This window comes from Geotrypetes seraphini, chromosome 14, assembly GCF_902459505.1.
Source record: "Geotrypetes seraphini chromosome 14, aGeoSer1.1, whole genome shotgun sequence".
Taxonomy (NCBI): domain Eukaryota; kingdom Metazoa; phylum Chordata; class Amphibia; order Gymnophiona; family Dermophiidae; genus Geotrypetes; species Geotrypetes seraphini.
Window position 1 is genome coordinate 3,665,099 of NC_047097.1, and position 15,170 is coordinate 3,680,268.

Here is a 15,170-nt window from a genome sequence, read left to right on the forward strand (position 1 = left end):
TGAATTCCCACTCTCGTAAGAATCAACAATAATTTATTGTTTGCTGCAGATATTTGGCATTTGGCCCTCATACACATTCCAAAAATCACTGTGTCATAGGATAAAGCCACATGACTCTCCATCAACATATTAACTTGATCCCATATTGATATCCAAAATGCCTGAATACATGGACAATAAAATAAAAGATGGTCTAGAGTTCCAACTTCAATTTTACAATGCCAGCATCTATTAGACTTAGAGCAATCAAATTTTTGTAATCTAGTAGGGGTCCAGAATGCTCTATGCAACAAAAAGAACCATGTTTGCCTAATAGATGCTGACATCGTACCTTTAATTCTCCAAGACCAAATACGTGGCCATTGAGATGCATTAATCTGATGCTTAATCTCAATGCTCCAAATATCTCTTAATCCATTTTTAGGCTTCTTATTCAAATAATTAGATATAATTTTATACCACTTTGCGGCCTGGTGACCCAGAAAATCTGCCTGGAAACATAAGAATTCTAAGCTGTAATGATCATTTAAAGATTTCCATTCAGGGAACCCCACCTGAATAGCCTGCTTCAATTGCAACCACTTATAATTTTGTTTTTTATTCAGACCATATTTATGTTGCAATTGTGAAAATTCAAGCATCTTACCATTATCAATTACTTCCGTTAATGATCTTATACCTGCTTTAATCCAATCTTTCCAGACAACCTTAAACCCGCCTATTTGTATCTTGGAGTTTACCCAAATAGTCTGTTGTTTCGATTTTAAAATAGAATCAGTAGTTAATTTGTCTACAAACCTTAATGTTTTCCAAGTATCCATTAATACTCTATTGTCCTTACGTATTCTAGGCACTTTTATACCAAGCAAAAGATCAAGCCTAAGTGGAAAGATAAGTGATCTCTCCACTCTTAACCACTCTGGTAATTGTTCCAAAAGCTCTGGGAGGACCCAATACATACCTTGGCACATGATATAGGCCTGATGATACCTATAGAAATTGGGAAAATTTATCCCACCCTCCTCAATTGGTCTTTGCAAAGACACTAAAGCCACTCTTGCAATTTTACCCAGCCAAATAAATTTAACCAGAATACTATTTAATTTTTTATAGAAAGACCCCTGAAAAAACACTGGTATCATTCCCAATTGATAGGAAACCACAGGCAAAATCATCATTTTAACAGTTTGTACTCTTCCCCACCAGGACAAATGTAAAGGATTCCATTGCTCACACAACTCTGTAACTTTTTGTAATAAAAATTTTTCATTTATTCTCATTGTCTCTTCAAGTGTTTTATTCAGCCAAATACCTAAGTACTTTATTCCATCCTCTTTCCATATAAAAGGGAAAGAATCAAGTATATCTTTTGTACAATGCACATTTAAAGGTAAAATCTCTGATTTAGTCCAATTTATTTTGTATCCTGAGAATTTTCCAAATGTATCTATGACCTTCAGTAGACATGGGATTGTTGTTTCCGGATTCCTCAAATGAAGCAAGATGTCATCTGCATAAGCAGATACTTTATATTCCACTCCAGCATATGGAATACCCTGTATGTCCTTTGCCTGTCGAATAGCTAATAATAAGGGTTCAAGAACTATATCAAAAAGCAAAGGAGATAATGGACAACCCTGTCTAATTCCCCTTTGCAACTTAAAAGCATCCGAAAACTTATTATTTATATATAAGCGAGCAGTTGGGGAGCTGTACAATGCTTGTATCATTTGTATAAATCCAGATCCAATACCAAACCATTCCATAGCTTGATACATGAAACTCCATTCTACACGATCAAAAGCCTTCTCAGCATCTAGTGAAACCGAAAAAGCCGGATCATTAATTTGTTTTGTTAAATAATACATCTGAAATGCCAGTCTAGTATTATTAGAAGAGTGTCTTTGAGCAACAAATCCAGTTTGATTCATTCCTATTATATGCGGAAGAGCTTTAGCCAATCTTAATGCTAAAATCTTAGCTAATAATTTACCATCTACATTTATTAAAGATATAGGCCTGTAGTTTGAAACCAATGTTGGATCTTTATTTGGCTTTGGCAAAACAATAGTTAAAGATTCTGCCATAGTGCCTGATATACAACCTTTATTCATTTGATCCTGATATAATTTTAATAAATACGGTAATAGGGAAACTCTACTGTAAATCCATCTCCACCTGGAGCGGTCCCAACTCTAAGGGATTTCAATGCCATTTGTAACTCTTTTAATGATATAGGTTTATCTAAACTTCTTTTTATATGATCAGGAACCTTAGGACCTTCAACTAAACTCAAAAAATCCATCCCATCTTTCTCTTTATTTAAATAAGACTCCGAAGAATACAATGACTTATAATATTTTAAAAATTGTTTTAATATATTTCCAATTTGAGAATGAGAATTTCCTAACTCATCTTTAATTATGCTTATTTTCTCCTTCCTTTTCTTTGCTTTTAAATAATTTGCCAATAATTTTCCAGCCTTATTTGCACTACCATAATACACCACCTGCTGAGCAAAAATATCTTTCCTTACTAACCCAGAGGAAATTTCATTATATTCACATTTTTTTTAACAATATTTGAAATGTCTCCTGTTCCCATTTATTAACCAATTTTAATTCCAAATTCTTAATTTCTTTTTCCAAATTCACATATTGTTTTCTTAACAGTTTCTTTTTATATGCAGAATATGATATAATTTGTCCTCTCATAGTTGCTTTGAAAGCATCCCATAAAATTCCAATCGAAATTTCCTCTAAATCATTAAGTCTAAAATATTCATTTATTTTATTTTGAAATTCTGTGCAAAATTTAGAATCAGCAAGCAATGTATTATCAAACCTCCATACAGGTTTGGAATTATCTGGATCTACTAAGTTAACTTCTATCCATATACCACCATGATCAGATATTACTATTGGTTCTATGTCAGCTTTTATAACTTGCTGTACCATCTGATCTGAAACAAAAATATAATCAATTCTTGAGAACGATTGATGAACATGTGAACAAAATGTAAATTCCCGATCATTAAAATGAAGAATACGCCATATATCTTTTAAATTACATATTTGTACCAAATTATCTAATCCCATTGATTTCATTATTCTACTAGGCTTTTTATCCATTATTGGATCTATAACAGCATTGAAATCCCCAGCCACCACTAAATTAGTAGTAGCCAGTGGTAAAACTAATTGTTGTAGAGATTTAAAGAATTCACTTTGATTCGAATTAGGTGCATATATATTTAGTAACGCCATTGTATTACTGCCCATGCTCATGTCAACAAGTAACCACCTTCCTTGAGGATCTGCCTTAACCATATTAAATGTTGCTGGACATTTTTTATTAATCAATATTGCAACTCCTGCCTTTTTTTTTTACCGCTGGTGCAAATAAACATTGTTTTATCCACTTATCTGTCAGCTTCATAGACTCTGTTCCAGACAAATGTGTCTCTTGCAAGAAACATATATCTATATTTTGTTGTTTAATATATTCCAATACCTTTTTCCTTTTTATAGGGTGATTAAGGCCATTTACATTCAAAGAAAAAATTTTAAAACCCATTTTACAAATAAAATATAAAATACATATATAATCCACTCAAACATAAAATATACATTTTTTCTTTTTCCTTAAACCAATATATGAGTCTCCCCCCCTCCCCATCCCCCCCTATTCCCATCCTCCACCCTCCCCTCCCCTAACACAAATGCAAACTTCGAAACGCACATATTACTGAGCAAAAAATAAACTCCCCACAGGCAATAACATACTCATTTTTCTTTCTCTAATCTTTCAAACAACCAACACTAAATTCTCCTGCAGTCAATCCATTCTTCAATACCCTAAATACCCATATTTACTATAATTCTTTATTATATACTTCCCCTCTCATTCAAATTTCCAAACATTCTTCCATCCTATACCTCTAATATATTTATAAAAGGATATACCCAATATTTCGGAAACCATTTCTTACAATATATACCCCCCCAAGATTAATATTATTATTTTTTTTTTTTCTAACCTAAGTTTCTCACAACTTCAATGGAACATACATCACTCCATCCTATAATATTCATTTTTTTTTTTAACCTTACATCAAAAGAAGGATCAAACATTTCAACCAAGCAGACCTCATATTTTTTTAAAACTCTCATTAATTTTCATTGCATCTTCAATCTATTACAGTCTATTCTCCATTCTGCACAACTGTAACACTTGTACATCTTCATCCTGCTGTTTCAGTCTCTTATTCCATCTTCTTGCAGATTGCTATTTCATCTTTCTCCAATAAAGTATTTTTGCAACATCATCCTTATATCTCAGTCAATTTCAGATGCTCAAGTCATTTCCATCAGTCCATCTTCACATCTTCTTCTCTTTACATCAATAGTCTTTTGTATTTTTCATCTTATTATATTCTAAGTTCCCACATTTCTCCAATGCAGCATTTATGTGTCCTCATATTATTATCTCAGTCACGCTCAAATGCAAATTATAAATTCACATTAAGAAACCATCCAAATCTTATAATTGTTCCTCATATTTTCTTCACTTCCTATATGCTCCATCCCTCTTCTTACCTTGTCAAAATCTTCTTTTCTTCTTTTCTTATTGTCTCTTTAAAATTTTTCATTTCTATTCTTTAAATCTTGTTTGAAATGTTGATCCCCCTTAAACCTAACTGCAACAATTTTCTAGAAAATATTTTTCTCCTTTTCTATTTTTTTTTTCCACTTTTTCCTTCTTTATAAAATATCTTTCAATTTTCACTCAAAAATATAAACCAAAAATAATCTAAGTATATTATTTATTACATTTTCTAAATACTTTCATGAAACCATAGGCAAATTATATTGATCTAGAAGTTCCTGTAATTTGCCTGCTTCTTCAAAATTATAAGTTTTATTCTCATAAGTTACCCTCATAATAGCAGGGTATATCAATCCATATCTTGCTCCCATTGCTCTCAGTTTAGGTCTTAAATCCAAAAGCTGTTTTTTTTTGTAGGCTGTAGCTTTTGCAAAGTCAGGTACTATAAAGATCTTAGAATCCTGGCATTTAAGATCCTTGTTTGTTTTAGCCAGCTTTATAATCTCTACCACCTGCTGATGTCTTAGCAGCTTAAAGATTATTGGACGGGGACCCTTCTGACTATTTGATCTTTTCATCGGTATCCGATGTGCTCTTTCTATCTCCAAAGGAAAAGAACTTTTAAATGGCAAGATCTTTGGGATAAAATTAGTCACAAATTGAATAGGTTCATTCTGCTCAATCCCCTCAGGTATCCCAATCAGACGCAAATTATTCCTTCTTTCACGATTTGATAAGTCTTCAAACTCCTTTTTCAACGTCTCTATTTCTCTGTGATCTTTTTTACACACCAGCATCTCTGCCTCAGATTTCTCAGCATGCTTTTCTAACTGCTCAATTTTGAAGTCAACTGCCTGCATTCTATTTGTCAGACTCTCTATTTCCTCCTTCACAACTTTTATATTTTTAGCGTTATCACTTACTATTTCTTTAATTTTCTGAAGTTCATTCATCAAATCACTGTTATCAATTTCTTCCTGAGGCAACAGGACCGCTGTCGGGGATACCGAATCCATTTTTGTTCTTTTTTTACTTCCTGCTCCTGAATTCACCGGATTACTTTTACTAGTTTTACCCGAAGCCATTTCTTACTTCAATTCTCTCTTTTCCTTCACTTTTCTTTAATTTTAACTGCCAAAATCTTAATAAAATTTGCCTGTCACAACAGAGCTAATCCTCTACCCAGCCATCTTCGTGCGCTGCAAAGTTCTAGAATCAAGGAATCTTGGGCCTCTTGTCAGGGACGAATTTTACGAATTTGTTTTTGAAAATTCATCCACTGCTCCTTACTCTCTACTGTTAAGCAATATTAATTTACATTTAGAAAACACCGAGGAACCAACCTACTACTAAAGACATGTTGAATTTTCTTAAGCAATTGGACTATAGTATACCTAGTTTCTCCTCCACTCACTGTAAAGGTCATCCCTTACACCTAGTAACACTTTCAAGGAAGAATTCCCTGTTTCCTGCTATTTCAATATCAGAGGGAGTATGGACACCATCCTGATACTCAGATCATTATCAGTTCAATTTAAATTGGCAGCTAATCAAGACATGTAACCAGACCAATATGTGATAGGTATTCACAAGATCTTATATTAATGGAGCAGATTTTTAAAATAAATATAATTCAGTCTTCACTACTGGGCTCATAGCTAATTCCAACGAGCAAAGGAATTTAATAAGTCATAAAACACTCAATAATATCACTCCTAAACGTGAACGATTAAATTATATACATAAATGGCTCAATTTGGAATTGTTAACATTAAAACGCTCAGCAAGAAGATTTGAGCGAGCATAGCGTAAAGATCGACAAAGTGCTATTGAAAAACAATGGAGAGATTTAGTTTGTGATTATAAAAAATTACTAAAGGAAAAACACAGAGCATAATATTCTGCCCAAATTGGATCAACTGTGATAGACACAGGGCTCCTTTTACGAAGCCGCGTTAGTGGTTTTAGCGTATGCAGCTTTTTAGCGCTCGCTAAACCCGCGCTACGCAGCTAGAACTAACGCCAGCTAGAAGGCTTCCGGGGGCGTGGCTTAGTGCGCACACAAAATGGTCATGTGATCGCAGCGCTCCTCTTACCTGGGCAACCGTTGAATAAATAAAGATTTCCTTTTAAACTGTTTTTGGCTGAAAACATCGGAGAGGACAGTGGGAGCATGGCGAGCACCCGACAGAGTAAGAGTGAAACCGGAGGGGCTGTGAAAAGGCAGAAGCAGGATCAAATTACCCCGAGTAAGGTTCCGCTTCCTGCTGATGTATCAGAGGAGTTAAGCAAAGCTGAAGTTATGGGGGAACTGAGGCAAATCAAACAAATGCTGACAGAGACTGTGAGTAATATGGCAGAACTGAAGGAAGAAATCCTGAATATACACAGACAAATGGAAGTAGCTAATAAAAGAACAACAGAGTTAGAAGTTAAAATGGAGAGCTTAGAATGTGAAGGAAAAAGATGCAAAAATGACAGTTTGGAAATAATTCAATTGAAAAGTCAGCTGGAAGATTACGAAAACCGTGGAAGAAGAAAAAATATAAAACTTTTTGGAATACAGGAAAATTTGGAAGGGAAAAATGCAATACAGTTTTTAGAAAATTTAATTCCTAGATTATTGCAGTTGGATTTCAAACAGCCTTTGGAAATAGAACGGGCACACAGGATTCCAATAAAGAGTCTGGAAAATCAAGGGAGACCAAGACCATTAATATTCAAGATGTTAAGATACCAGCAAGCAATAGAAATTTTAAATGCTGCCAAAAAAGATAAGGATCCAAAATATGGTTTTTACCAGACTTTGCTAAAAATACAGCAAATATTAGGAAGAAATTCCTTGATCTGAGATCTCAATTAAAGGAAAAAGGATATAAGTATGGGTTATATTACCCAGCAAAAATAAGGGTATCTTGTGGGGATAAATCTTTGTATTTTGTGGTTCCGGAAAAACTAAAGACCTTTCTTTCAAAATCAGAACCTATGTCATTTTAGCACAATGGGTGTTGAAATGAAGGGATAAATACTAAGACTGGATTGGTGGATATTGAACAAAAAATTAAATATAAAGAACTATGGGACTTTTGTTTGTTGGAAAAAGAAGAATATGCAACAAAGAACAGGAAATAAAAATGAACAAGTGAAAAAGAAAATAAAAGAATGTAAAAAAGAAAGCAGAAAGAAGGATAGACTGGAAAGACATTAAAGTGAAGTTATTAGACTGAACTTTTAGGAGACTGAAAGATGGATGGTTGGAGTAAAGAATGAACAAGAAGGATTAAAGGACTGGACAAATTAACACAAAAGGAAAAGTGAAGACTGAATAGGAAAATAAATAGATGTGAAGAAGAAGAAAGCAGGACTGAGAGACTAAAAGGATATTATAAAAAAAAAATGAATGACAATTGGCAGTCAAAAGTCTTTAAGAGTGGATGGATGGAGATAAGAAATAAATATGAAAGTTCAGTTTATTTAATAAGTCAGAAAAGGAGAAAGTAAAGAATGAAAGGACAATAAGGAAAAGATTGCAGAATGGACTAATGATAGAAAGGACAAACTATATGATATTTAAATGCAAGTAAAGGAAAGGAAAATGAATAATATAAAAGAAAGATACATAAGAATTTATTGGTAGCTGAAGGAATGTAAAGATTGATGTTGTGATAATATAGTTTTAAAAAGATTGGATTTAATTTGGAGAAGAGGAAATATAAAAAGGGGGGGAAAAATTATTTTGAAAATGAAATACAAATGTTTAAATACAAATAGGGGATAAAAACTTATAAAATTGAAATTTTTAACAGAAATATATGAAGAGATGGATATTTGTTGTTGGATATTTAAAGGAGGATAGGAGAAGATGGATTAGATAATATAAGATATAGGAAAATGATACTTTTTATTAAATATATGACTATGATAGAATTTTCTTGAATGAAATAAAATGTTGGGGGAATGAATTAGAGATTGGTGAAATGATAAAAATGCATTAATGGAATGTTAGGAAATAAATATGGTTATGTGACTAAAGGTTAAATAATAGATAGAGAAATTAATTACTTTAAAATGGAAAAAGAAGAGAGATATAATTAGATATATTGTGGAGAGGTAGTGAGTTTGTCTCAATAAAGGATAAAGGGGTTATTAATAAATATTGGTTGCCTGGGGGGGAGGGGGGAAGTTGGGATTACTGTCCAATGTGTGTCCTTAAGCAGTCATTATATTGGGGGGGGAGGGGGGGAAGAAGGTGGGTATTAAAGATATTACTAGGATGATTAAGGAAAAGATTAATAAGGGATTGGGTAATTTGGAGGTAAGAATGTGTGCCATGGGGAGAAGTTTTTTAGATCTTAGTTATGGAAGAAGGGAAGAGGAAGATTATGATAAGGAGTTTAAAATATATTATGTCTTTTAAGATATTTTCTATTAATGTCAATGGCCTGAATCATTTAATCAAAAGGAAAAAGGTATTATCATTTTTAAAGAAGCAAAACGCGGATGTTTATTGTCTGCAGGAGACCCATCTTAATATAAAGGAACCACAGAAACTAACGGGTGGGTGGGTGAAAGAATGTTTTTTTGCTCCAGCAGAGGGTAAAAAAGCAGGAGTAGCAGTTCTTATAAATAAAAAGTGTATGGCCAATTTTAAGATAGTAAATTCGGACCCACATGGAAGATGGCTACATGTTGATATAAGTATGGGAAATAATGCCCTGACGTTGTTCAATATATATGCCCCTAATTCTAATCAATCAGAATTCTTTAAAAAATTGCAGAGCATGTTGTTACCACTAGCTGCTTCTAATTTAGTGGTGGCTGGAGATTTTAATGCTGTAATGGATCCATTAATGGATAAAAAACCAGGTAAAAGTATAAAATCTTTAGGTTTAGATAATTTGGTTCAATCATGTGATTTGAAGGATATATGGCGTATTCTTCATTTTAATGATCAGAAATTTTCATTTTGTTCACAGGTTCATAAATCATTTTCAAGAATAGATTATATTTTTATTTCATCACATAAGGTGCAGCAAGTGATTAAGGCTTCCATTGATCCCATTATCATTTCGGATCATGCGGGAGTATGGATAGATTTACAATTAGATCAATTAGAAAATAGAAGACCTCTTTGGAGATTGCTTGTGGATGAAAAATTTTTTGGAAAATTTTAAAACACAAATTAGTGATTTATTTCAAATTAATTTAGTGGAAGATACATCTATTGAAAATGTATGGGACGCTTTTAAAGCGACTATGAGAGGTCATATTATATCATATTCAGCTTTTGTTAGGAAACAGATTAAAAAACAGTATATAGAGTTAGAAAAAGAAATTAAAATACTAGAAACTAAATTGGTAAGCAAATGGGAACATGATGTATTACAAGCTCTTTTGAAAGCAAAAGGTAAATATAACGAATTAGCTTCAAAAATGATAAGAAGAGACTTGTTTTCCAAACAGACAATGTATTATGGAAATTCTAATAAGGCGGGAAGATTATTGGCAAATTATCTTAAAGCAAAAAAAAGAAGAACTAACATTAATGGGATAAAAGATGATAATGGTATAATAACCAATCAAACGGATATAATTTTAAAGCAATTTCTAAAATTTTATAAGGACCTGTATTCTTCCGAGCTTTATTTGGAGAGGCAAAAAGATGGTAAAAACTTTTTAGATTTAATTATTGGACCTAAGGTTCCTGATCATATAAAACGGAGTTTAGATGAACCTATATCATTAAAAGAATTAGAAACAGCGTTGAGATCTCTTAGAGTTGGATCCGCTCCAGGTGGTGATGGTTATACAGTAGAATTTTATAAAACATTTCAAAATGTCCTTTCCCCATATTTACTAAATTTATATCAGACACAACTTATAAAAGGTGATATTAAAGGTACTATGGCTGAATCAATAGTAATTGTTTTGCCTAAGCCAAATAAAGATCCTACTTTGGTTTCAAACTACAGGCCTATATCTTTAATAAATGTGGATAATAAACTTTTGGCGAAAATTTTGGCTTTGAGATTAGCCAAAGCTCTCCCACATATTATAGACACACATCAGACGGGTTTCGTTGCTAAAAGACATTCCTCTAATAACTCTAGATTATTGTTTCATATGTTAAATTTATCAAAAAAAATGGATGAACCGGCTTTTACAGTTTCCTTGGATGCAGAAAAAGCGTTTGATAGGGTAGAATGGAATTTTATGCATCAGGCTTTACAATGGTTTGGTATAGGTTCTGGATTTATACAAATGGTAAAAACATTGTATAGCTTCCCGATTGCAAGATTAAATATTAATAATATGATATCTGATGGTTTTCAATTGCAGAGGGGAGTTAGACAAGGTTGTCCTTTATCTTCTTTGTTATTTGATGTTGTATTAGAACCCTTATTGTTAGCAATACAGCAAGCAAGGGGGATACAGGGTATTCCATATTCTGATATGGAATATAAAATTTCGGCTTATGCGGATGATATTTTACTTTATTTGAGGAATCCAGAGTCTACCTTATCTTGTCTATTGGAATTAATTGATATGTTTGGCAAATTTTCAGGTTATAAAATTAATTGGAGCAAGTCTGAACTTATACCTTTAAATGTTCATTGTGTAAAAGGATTATTTGACGCTTTTACGTTCATATGGAAAGAAGAAGGATTTAAATATCTTGGCATTCAAGTTAAAAATACAATTGAAGATACAGTAAAAGAAAATGAAAAATTTGTATTGAAAAGAGTTACAGAGTTATGTGAGCAATGGAATCCGTTACATCTTTCTTGGTGGGGGAGAGTTCAAACTATTAAAATGATGATCTTGCCTGTAGTTTGCTACCAAATGAGTATGATACCTATTTATTTTCAGGGGTCCTTTTATAAAAAGCTTAATAGCATTTTAACGAAATTTCTTTGGCTTGGTAAAACGCATAGAATAGCTTTGGTATCTTTGCAAAAATCAATTAAGGAGGGAGGGGTAAATTTTCCAAATTTTTATAGGTACCATCAAGCCTATATTTTACGTCAGGGTATGTATTGGATCCTCCCAGAACTGATAGATAATGCACCGGATTGGTTATATTTGGAATGGCGCCTTATGTTTCCCCTAAATTTAGTTCATCTTCCAAGTATCAACATGCCTAGAAGATACAGAGAAAATAAGATATTAATGGATACTTGGAAAACGTTGAGGTTTATTAGTAAATTAACACCTGTCCCAATAAACAAGTCAACTAATCAGTCTTTATGGATAAACTCCAAGATTAAAATTGGCGGAGCTCAAATCCTTTGGAAGGACTGGATTATAGCAGGCATTAGATCTCTGAATGATGTTATTTCGGAAGGTAAACTGCTGGAATTTTCACAATTGCAACATAGATTTGGTCTTAGTAAAAAACAAAGTTTTAAATGGTTGCAATTGAAGCAGGCCATTCAGGTTGGGTTCCCTGAATGGAAAACATTGAATAATCAATATAGTTTAGAATTCTTATGCTTCCAAGCAGACTTCCTAGGGCATCAAGCCGCATTGTGGTATAAATTAATATCTGGATATTTGAATAAAAAACCAAAAAATGGTCTAAGAGACATTTGGAGCATTGAGATTAAGCATCAAATTAATGCATCTCAATGGCCACTAATTTGGTCTTGGAGAATGAGATGTACAGTGTCAGCATCTATGAGACAAACTCGGTTCTTTCTATTACATAGAGCTTTTTGGACCCCTACACGTTTGCAAAAATTAGATAGTTCTAAGTCCAATAAATGCTGGCACTGTAATCTGGAACCTGGGACGTTGGATCATTTACTATATCATTGTCCCTACATTAAAAGTTTTTGGAATGCAATTTGGCCACAAATTAATAAATTGATGGAAAATCATGTAGCAATATCATATGATACAGTGTTATTTGGAATGATGATGAGAAAAAAAAAAGTCAAATTTCACCAGAAAATAACAAGCTTTTACTAGTCATGACAGGGGTTGCCATTCAGCATATAACCAATAACTGGAAGAATCATAGTAACCTTAATTATACATTTTGGTGGAATACAATTTGTCATATATTCAAAATGGAAAGAGTAATAGCAATACAAAGAGGGACATATCCTAAATTTATAAAAATATGGGGGCCATTGACAAAGTATTGTACTGAATGAATAGTAGATTTATCTTCTTCTTTTCTTCTTTATCTTGTCTTCTTTATGGCACACATGGAGGGGGGGTAGTGAAAATAATTTTACATAACATGTTATAATATGGTATACAATATGTATAAGGTGATTGGAAAGTACTTGAAGGGTGGGGGGTGGGAGAGGGGATAAAAAAAATTTGTTCAGAATATTATGTAATAGATATAAAAGTGATATTGTGTATTCATTAGTTATAACTCAATATTTTGTACACTTCATGTAAAATATGAAAATGAATAAAGAATTATAAAAAAAAGAACTAACGCCAGCTCAATGCTGGTGTTAGTGTCTAGTGTGGCCGGCAGTTTAGCGCACGCTAGTACGTGCATTAAACCGCTAACGGAGCTTCGTAAAAGGATCCCACAAAGTTATTGTTTAAATTTGTTGCTGATATGACAAGTAGTATTTCATATTGTTGCTCACAAAATGAAAATCCTCCATCCCTGGATATGCTAACTAATTATTTTAAAACAAAAGTATGCAAAATCAGAGACTCTTGTGATCTAATTTATGCTATCCTGGCAACTTAGTTAATAGGATGACTCATGTTTAGCGGGCTTGTCTTGGAATGGGTTCAACAAACCAGATTGGTCTTCACCAAAAAGGAATTAACTGAATTAGAAGTCTTACATTATATTTATGCAGACGGTATTCTTGATCACGTTTCAAGTTTATTAAAAGATTTTTTAAAACCGCTTATTCAGGTTTCTAAGCGGTTTACGATATAAAATTACATAAAAACACGTAAAAATTTGGGGTACTAAATAACATCAAAATCTAAGTAAAAACTGATAAAATGTACGGACCTACTTCAAACAATAGGGTAGTGGGGAAGAACTACAATTATTATAGAAAAGGTATAACATAAAAGGGAAAAAACAGTAGGGATGGTTTTGTCCTTAAAAGGACAGTTGTTATCCAAAGGCGTCTTGGAACAAGAATGTTTTTAACTGCGCTTTAAATTGTTTTAAATCGGACTCGCTACATAAGTGGTTAGGTAGTGAATTCCATAGAGAAGGGGCGGTAACAGCAAAGTTATTGGAGCGCAACGTATTAATTGATTTCAATGAAGGAATATTCTCTGCTTCCTCAAATTTCCCATTAGAAGTAATAGAAAAGGTTTTAACTGTTGATACATGACTGGATGGCTAGTTTTAAGTTTAAAATTGAATAAAGAAAAAACTGGAGTTTCTTGGCTTCCAACAATAAGGTAGATGAAAAAAGTTACAATTAAATGGGGTTAATTAAATCAGAATTCCAACAATAAAAATTTTAGGGTCCAGTTAGATTGGAATTTATCAATGATTCAGCAGTTTGAAAAGGATTTGTAACGCTGTGGAAGTTAAGGTCCATTTCTTCTTATTTTGAACCTGTTTCAACTATTGGTGCAATCTCTTTTATTAAATATCTTAGATTATTATTCTAGTAAAAATTTACAAATATCACAAATTATCCAAAATTCCGCAGTGCGTCTGATATTTAATCTGAAAAAATTTGATCTGTCATCAGTGCACTGGTCCAAGCATTATGCAGCTCATGCTGATGTGTGTGTATTCAAATACACTCTATATTTTTAAGTTCTATCAGGATTTATGACTCACAGGTGTTCTTTCTATTTAGTATTTCTATGCAAAAGGTTTTTTTATAAAACGATTACTAAAATTATTTTGCAAACACAGAAACCTGTGCCATCTGATCATCCTCCACATTGGATTCACAAGCGGGCAGCACAGCTTCCAAGACATGCAGTGCAAGCAGCCTGGTCCTTAGATTTCCAACCAGAGGAATACCTATGGAAAGGAGAAAACAGTTATCTACAAATATTTTTTTGAAGTGATGTAAACAAACCCACATAGTGAAAGAACATTAAAATAGTTCTACAGAAAAGAATTGGAAACTTTTTCAAAAAGTATCTGAAAAAGAATAATTCAGCCTATTGAGAAGTAATATGGAGTAATTTTAAGAGCCTATATGCACATAAAATCAGGGTTGTGGAGCTGGTACCTTCGACTCAGACTGCTCTATTTTTAGAAACAGAGAAACATGATGGCAGATAAAGGCTAATTGGTCCATCCAGTCTGCCCATCCACAATCTCCTCCTCTCCCTAAGAGATCCCATGTGCCTGTCCCATGCTTTCTTGAATTTAGACACAATTTTTGTCTCTACCACCTCTACCAGGAGACTATTCCAAGCATCTACCACTCTTTCTGTAAAAAAGTATTTCCTTAGATTACTCCTGAGCCTATCACCTCTTAACTTCATGCCTTGCCCTTTCACTCTGGAGTTTCCTTTCAACTGTGTATTTACGCCACATAGGTATTTCAATGTTTCTATTATAATCTCCCCTCTCCTGCCTTTCCCCCAAAATA

General features: G+C 33.1%; 1 protein-coding gene across 4 annotated transcripts in view; it reads right to left on the reverse strand.

The window, feature by feature from the left end:
- Positions 1-15,170, reverse strand: part of HERC1 (HECT and RLD domain containing E3 ubiquitin protein ligase family member 1) — a 423,490-nt gene that overhangs the window by 238,792 nt on the left and 169,528 nt on the right. For all 4 annotated transcript variants that reach the window (XM_033919754.1, XM_033919753.1, XM_033919752.1 and 1 more), the window contains exon 32: positions 14,484-14,590. In XM_033919754.1, the coding sequence (XP_033775645.1) occupies positions 14,484-14,590 (107 nt within the window). The remainder of the gene's footprint in view (positions 1-14,483; positions 14,591-15,170) is intronic.